The 7,469-nt window shown below is 40.2% G+C and overlaps 1 protein-coding gene across 1 annotated transcript in view; it reads right to left on the bottom strand.

The window, feature by feature from the left end:
- tango2 (transport and golgi organization 2 homolog (Drosophila)) overlaps positions 1-7,469 on the bottom strand; it is a 29,179-nt gene continuing 21,710 nt past the window's right edge. The window contains exons 6-9 of the mRNA XM_037680598.1: positions 2,754-2,821; positions 2,396-2,546; positions 1,721-1,825; positions 1-856 (exon numbers count right to left, since the gene is read on the bottom strand). Coding sequence (XP_037536526.1) covers positions 736-856; positions 1,721-1,825; positions 2,396-2,546; positions 2,754-2,821 — 445 coding nt within the window. The 3' untranslated portion in view covers positions 1-735. The remainder of the gene's footprint in view (positions 857-1,720; positions 1,826-2,395; positions 2,547-2,753; positions 2,822-7,469) is intronic.

The raw sequence follows: 7,469 nt of genomic DNA, 5'->3' as shown, positions 1-7,469 counted from the left end.
CTCTAACCACTCAGACACAGCAGCAGAAGTAAACAGAACTTCGAAAACATTGTAAACATTGTTTAAAAAAAAAAAAGCCCCAACTAACAAAAGAACGTTCATCACATACTTTAGATGACAAGAGCAAAGCGAAGAGTCTGGATATCGTTTTTATTATCAAATAAATGTAATCCTCATTTCAATCACCTTCGACCACTGAGGAGGTCAAAGTTTCATCATGTGGGACATTTTGCATTTAACCCCAAAGTTTGTGTTGGAATGATCAGAGATGTAAGAAAGTAACCCTCATTCATGACGGCTGCAGTAAACCCAATGTTCAACATGAATTCTTAAAGTAATTCAATTCCAGCAGCAGTCTGGTGAGTGCACGTGAAATATGGTATGGATCTGCAGATAGAAAAGATGATTTCTTTTAATAACAAATGGGATATTTTTGAGCCAAACAACATTTGTATTGTGACATAGGCAAAAATACTTTTTCTACAAAATTACAAATGTCCTTTGGCATTTTTTTTAATGAGCACACATTAAAAAAAATCCATTTTAACTTAAACCAAAAGCAAGAAATTGATATTGCTAATGTTTATCAGGCAGCTAGTGATCAGGTGAGAAAAGTGCAGACAAGTTTTCATTTACACTTCGCTGCCACGGGGAAGTGGAGCTGCAGCGGAGGGGCTGGGCGAGATGGAAGGAAAGGTGTTGCAGAAAGGCACAGAGTGGGGGGAGTCCATCTCGTCACGCCTGGAGCTTGAACTGGAAGGATCTGGTGCTCCATTTGCTTGTGTCACAGTCGAGCATGGTGCGCTCTGTGAAGGTGACATTCCCTTCTGCGTCTATCAGGATTACAGTATTGGTTCTGAGTGGGAAGACGGACAAAAACACACAAACTCCGATCATTCTTTAAATAAGTCTAGAAACTACAATTTACACACAAAACAAAAGCCAAATGATGCTTCTTGGCACTGCTAAAAACATAGTCCCTCACTTTTTGGCTAAAGGGGAGCCCTGGATCTGTCAATGCACCATGCCATAAAAGCTGTGAAGGACTGATTACATTAAAGATTTCTCCTCAGTTGGTAGCAGACTTGCAGCCTAGCACCATCTTATCACTTACCACAGAGACAAACTACTGGTGGAGGTTCTCAGTCATTCAGGTCTCGAGCAATCCAAAAAAAGGTTAAAGAACAAATGGACTTCTTTTCCGAAGCTGAAGACATTTCACTTCCCATCCGGGAGGCTTTATCAATTCAAAATGTGGAGTGTGTGGAGTTCCAAGTTTTATAGAACTGTATGAGAGGCAGGGCTCCGTGGGTGGATGAGATTCACCCCCACTTCCTTAAGGCTCTGGATGTTGTGGGGCTGCCTTGGTTGACACGCCACTGCGACGTTGCGTGGACATCAGGGGCAGTTCTACTAGATTGGCAGACTGGGTGGTGGTTCCCCTCTTCAAAAAGGGGGACCGGAGGGTGTGCTCCAATTACAGGAGCATCACTGCCTCCCTGGTAAGGTCTATTCAGGGGTACTGGAGAAGCGAGTCCGATCGTTGGTCGAAGCTCAGATCCAGGAGAAACGATGTGGGTTCTGTACGGAAGTGAAATGTCTTCTGCTTCAGAATAGAAGTCCAGTCTACATTTGTTTTTTAACCCTTTTTGGGTGAATAGAGACAATCAGAAGAATTTATGACCGAGAAACAAAAGTACTGATGATGGGAATCACTGACCTTGTGCCATAATTAGGGATGCGAACACACAAGGCTGACAAGGCCTGGATGTAAGACTTGGTAAAACCATCACCCTGTTTCTCCTGGATCGGATCGGGTGCGTTCCTGTTCAACAAACACAAAAAACAGTATCACCCAATCATCTAGACAAACGAGTTAAAAACTAGAATCAAACATGACTGTGTGAAAGGTGCAGTCAGACATTTCCACCTCCTTTTGATACTCTTTCCCTTTCAACTCAGATTATTGAGAGGTTTGATTTTAATCTCCTCAGCTTCAAGCTGACCGTGTGAACTTTAGGTCTGTTCTGTTTTCAACAAGTGGTCGACAGGGACTCTTCCTCTCAGCACGTAGCTGCAGTGACAACAGGAGCAGCGGGGACAGCCGTCTTCACAAGTCGACTTTTAAACCGTCGCCAAACAATTTAAAGTGGTGGAAAGATTTTCAGGGATAATTTCACAACTTGTGCGTGCTGGTCGTGTTCTGAGATAGTTTTCAATCTGATGAGAAATCTTGTGGCGTTTCAATCTCACAAGACACTTATTCCTAATTTGCATAGTTTTAATTTATTCCTCAATAAAAAGTTTACCAGTTTGAGACTTATTTTCTTCATAACTTCCCCACTTATCTGCAGGTTGAGTGTGTCGTTACAGTGAGAAGGTGTTTATCACTCACAGTTCCTCGTTATTAAGGAAACTGAGCAGCTCCTGCACCAGTCCATCACAGGACAGCGACGGCTTACTGATGATCCCAGTGAAGCGTTCCTTGCCTACCACAACTTTCTTCCATGGAGTATCCAGAAGTGAATTACTTAAACCGTAGATCCCTGCGGACGGACACAGGGACAGTGAAGACAAATATGTACAATGGTAAGTTCTGCTGGTGGCCTTTTGGCACGTTCTTCAATAAATACAGACAATCTGAGAGCAATATCAACAGAAATGTCAGGTGAACATGAACGGGCCAGAGGCCGAGAGGAGAGGTAAATGTGAAATGAATGGTTTCCACAGCAACCACGTTTAAAAACACAGACCTGGATTTAGAAGGATGGGTTCAGAGCTGCCTCTGTTTCCATAGTAACACATGGTGTCTTGTTTGGTTCTAGATGGGACACAACATTACGAAAAATTAGACGGTGCATTTTGATCATTTAATGTGTTTTTACAGTTGTGGGTGCTGTGAGAAGAATCCTAATAAAAAACAAGCAGAAGAAAACAGCAAAGGTGATAAAGCACTTTTGAGAAACGTAAAATAACTCCTAAGGATCAAAAAAGTCCATGCTCAACAATCCAGGTATACAATCCAAACAGCTTCTTTTTTTTTTTTTTTTTTTGCTGAAATGTTTCACCTTCCATCCAGAAGGCTTCATCAGTCAAGGAAACACACAAAAACAAAACTGATTCTTCCTCCAAACAGCTTACTCCAAAGTGGAGCAAACCAGTTATGTTGGTGCTAAGATGGTGTCTTTGGCACGCCCCCTCCTCTTGTGCCGGCCCTCTTTCTTGTCGACAGTCATGTCAAACTGGTTCAAAAGACACCATCTTTGCACCAACTTAACTGGTTTGTTCCACTTTGGAGTAAGCTGTATGGGGGAAGAATCAGTTTTGTGTTGTGTGTTTCCTTGACTGATGAAGTCTTCTGGATGGAAGGTGAAACGTTTCAGCACAAAAGAAACGGTCCAGATGACCAGACTGAAAATTGTTGAACTCCTAATAATGTGAGAAAATAAACAATACATCATGTGGTATTAATGAATGACTGTTTTCTTGTACAATCTTGTAATATTAATAATTAAAAAAACATCTTTAGTTTGTAGAGGCAGTTCTAATGGGAAAAAAAATACTCTAGATCATACCATAACCACATCTCAATGACCAGCTCAATATAATTATAGCTGTCCAAGTACAAATCATTGCTGCGCACACCTTTGACTGCATTAAAACTGGTGTGTGTTTGATCTTGCAAAGTCCCCAGATTGAGGGAGTTAATTCATTTTGAAAAATCTACGCAACGTCAAGGGTATCTGTCATGGTAGAGGGAAGTGAATCATAAATTATGACCGAATCCTTTGAACTAGATGGCGAATGAACTTTTTGATGTCAGTTTTAGGACAACCACAGCAGTGTCATCAGTCGGTCATAAACGTGGTGCAATGCTGCTTCAACATACAAAACAGAGACCATCCCATTATGAGCAACACTGGGACAGAGCATGCTGCTGCTCTTGTTGCTCCTTTAAATTATTAGACTGTTTCAAAGGAAATAACATGAACACAAACATTTAAAATGTGAAATAAATGGATCATTTATTTTAGATAAAAAAAAGGTAGATTTTAATTCTTTTGTCATGCTGTCAACCACAGTTTAACCTGCATCTTTTAACAACCCAGAGTAACAGATTAAAACTAAATGCATTTAAAATAAACACGCATATTTGAACATTCAGTGGCTAGATAAAAACTACATGAATCAAAAACTAACTAACAGAATCTTTTCTTCTTTTGTAATTATTATTTATTAGTCAGGAAAATATCTCCCATCTTTATATATTTTCAGGACATCCTTGTAAAAGAGATTAATAATCTCAATGGATTTCTTCCTGGTAAAGGTTTAATAATAAATAAAAAAATACGGAGGAGACTTAAAATTTGTACTGCAAGCAGCCACTAGGAGGCGCCTCTCCTTTATGGTTTCAGCTTCCAGGTTTAGGTCCTGTGTCTAGTTACAACAGCATGACATAAAGATTAGGGTAACCTTTTGTTTTTCTGGTGATGTTCCAAAACAACCAAAACATGTATATAAAAAAGTCCTATCTGAGCAGATGATAATATTCAAAGTTGAGGTTCTTTTCCAAAACAGGCTCCATACTTGGGGGGTCATGAACTCCTCGGACAGTGTGACACAATTCTGATATTCTGTCGACATAAAAATCACCTTTCTAAGCTGCACATGTCTCTTACTGCCACACTCTCAGAGGTTCAGCTACTTCAGATCTTAAGATGACAAAAAACGGTTGCAAGTGAGTTTAAAGTTTTATGTTGAAACCAGTCTAACAAGCAGTTTTGACAAGAAGACTAAACTATTTTTGGTTTTGAAACTGGTCGTCTGAATTAAGGTGGCTTTATGTAGACGGGTTTTTATCTGGTTAAATAAAAACATTATGTTGAACATCAGCACAAACATGAACATGAGTCTGTGTGAGCAGATGAGCACGCATGAACACATCAACATTGAAACAGAACAGCAGCTACATGAAACAGATCAGCAGCAACATGAAACAGATCAGCAGCAACACGATGCGATTTTTTTCACAGAGATTATTCTGGTTAGAGATTCATGAGTCTAACAGCTTCAGGGTAGAAGCTGCTCCTCAGTCTAGTGGTTCTACACTTAATGCTCCTCAACTTCCTTCCTGAGGGGAGCGGGGCAAAAAGTGTGTGTGCTGGGTGAGTGGGGTCCTTCATGATGCAGGTGGCCCTCTTCCTGCATCTGGAGGTGTAGATGTCTGAGATGTATATTTGTACCACTCTTACTTTTCTCTGGGATATACTTTCTTTGGCAGTGCAGCACACTGAGGGAATAATATGACGACACACTGATATCAGCAAGTCCAACACATTGTAGAAGAGCGTTTTTTTTTTAAGGCAGGAAAATATGTGTTGGAGGGACAATGCAACAAACCTAAAAGCTTCAGCTGAAAAGTTGTTTTCTGAAAATAGAAATTCCAAGAATTTAATATTGTTTCTTTTGTCTGGATCCAGTTAAACATGATCAACAAACACGGTTAGTGTTTCTGTGGTGACAGCGAACACAGCGGTACAAGACAGTGTTGACATGGTTGATAGGAGCCGCTGCTGAAGTAATGCAATGAGAAGCAGATGAAAGTTTAACCTGAGGGAAAATAAAAGCATCAGTGAAGCTTTTATTTGTTGTCACTTTTGCAGTGAGCAGACATAAAGCCTGAAATATTATTTTGATCTTGGAAGGCATTGCAACCTGAACCCAAAGGCCTCGTGTGTCTGTAATGCACTCTGCCTGTGATATGAATCAAACTGACCGTGGTGGAAGCAGGTGGAAGATCTGTAAAGAGATGGCTCAGTTGTTTGAACCTGGACAAAACATTGAAAGTCCCATCAGAGGTGCAGCGAGCTGATTTAAGCAGAGATGAGGGAACAGCAGGGAGTCGAGACCACCGGGCGAAGAATGAGAGGGAGCAAGGACAGGACTGTCAAACCCCATGGCTTATTTAGATCTCAGTTAGAGGTGTAATCAGTACGCTGACTGGAACGTGTTCTAATGAAGAGTCATCTATATTGAGGCTGCAGAACAATTTCCCCCCAATCACCAGCTGTGGTGTAGCTGAAATCTCATCCTCACCTCTATATGTAGAGAAATACAGGTAAAGGCATGGAACGGTGGAATGTGTGCCTGTGGAAGGCACTGTAAGACGGTCAGTCCTCTACTTGGTCAAAACTGAAATATCCACAGGACTCTTAGATGAAATATCAAGACATATCGCACGGTTCACTTCAGTGCTGACTAAGATCAAGGCTTCATATGTACTTATTGCACTGCCATAAAATTGATCATTAAGTGACATTAAACCTAGTAAAAACCAAATACATTTTCTGTAGTGGCTATACAAACAAGCAACTCTAACGTGTACACTAGAATATATAAAATAACGTTACTGCAGAATTATATTTGCTGCTACACACTGGTTGTTAACTTGCTTCACTTCTGGACACCGTTAGTCACCATAATTCCGTATTTTCCACGTCGCACCGCCCTATAAGTCGCATCAGTCCAAATATGTCTAATAAAGTGGAAAAATCCATAAATACGTTGCATGTGTCACCGCTAATGCGTCACGTTTGTTACGTGTCGTCGCTGACAACCTGGAAATGTGGGCCGGTGTTGTACCAGAAATTGATTGGCTGCTAAATGGCGGCCGTGGGAGTGTGCACAGGAGGACTTGAACAAGAATTTAACAAGATTAACACCTAAAAACAAGTATTTGTTTGTGCAACATTATAGTAAAGGTGTGTCTCAGTCTAACTTTTGCTTAACAAATGTACTTTGACGGTCAAATCAGTTGCATTTCAAAAGCCGATACGCGGAAACATGAACGCGCAGAAGGCGATTTCAAAATGTAACAAGATAAGCACCTAAAACAATTATTTGTTAGCTCAACTTCATAGCAAAGGTGTGTCTCAGTTGAATTTTTACTTAATAAATGCACTTTAATGGTGAAATTAGCTGCATTTCACCGGGGCGGCGCAGCTAAATGAAGCTGATTTGACGGTTGCTCAAGGAGAGCTGGACAAAGGTGGAAGTCTATGGCAAGATAATTGTGTCACTAATAGCCACTTTTAGCTATTACACGATACAACGGCATACCATACAACTCGAGTGTCATCTAGCGGCTGTAAATGGTAGTGTTCAACATTTTCAATCAGAATGAATGAAAATGGTCAAACATTGGTTTATAAATGTGGAAAAAAATTCATAAATACGTCACTTTGGCATATAAAAGTCACAGGGCATGTAAATTATGCAAAAAATTGCAACTTATAGGCTGAAAAATACGGTACTCAGAATTTCATTTTTTAAAATTTGATTGTGTCAATTTTTATTTATTGATATTTCGCACAGCAAGAGCCTTTTGCAGAGTTGCTTGTTAATACTTTTCAGAACAAACCGTTTCATTTTATTACAAGATTTACTAACATATGTTTTTTTTTTTTTTT

The sequence above is a fragment of the Nematolebias whitei genome, chromosome 8 (assembly GCF_014905685.2).
Source record: "Nematolebias whitei isolate Nwh7 chromosome 8, NemWhi1, whole genome shotgun sequence".
NCBI classification, from domain to species: Eukaryota; Metazoa; Chordata; class Actinopteri; order Cyprinodontiformes; family Rivulidae; genus Nematolebias; species Nematolebias whitei.
Note: the sequence above shows the minus strand (reverse complement) of the source record. Positions and strands in the feature narration are given on the sequence as shown.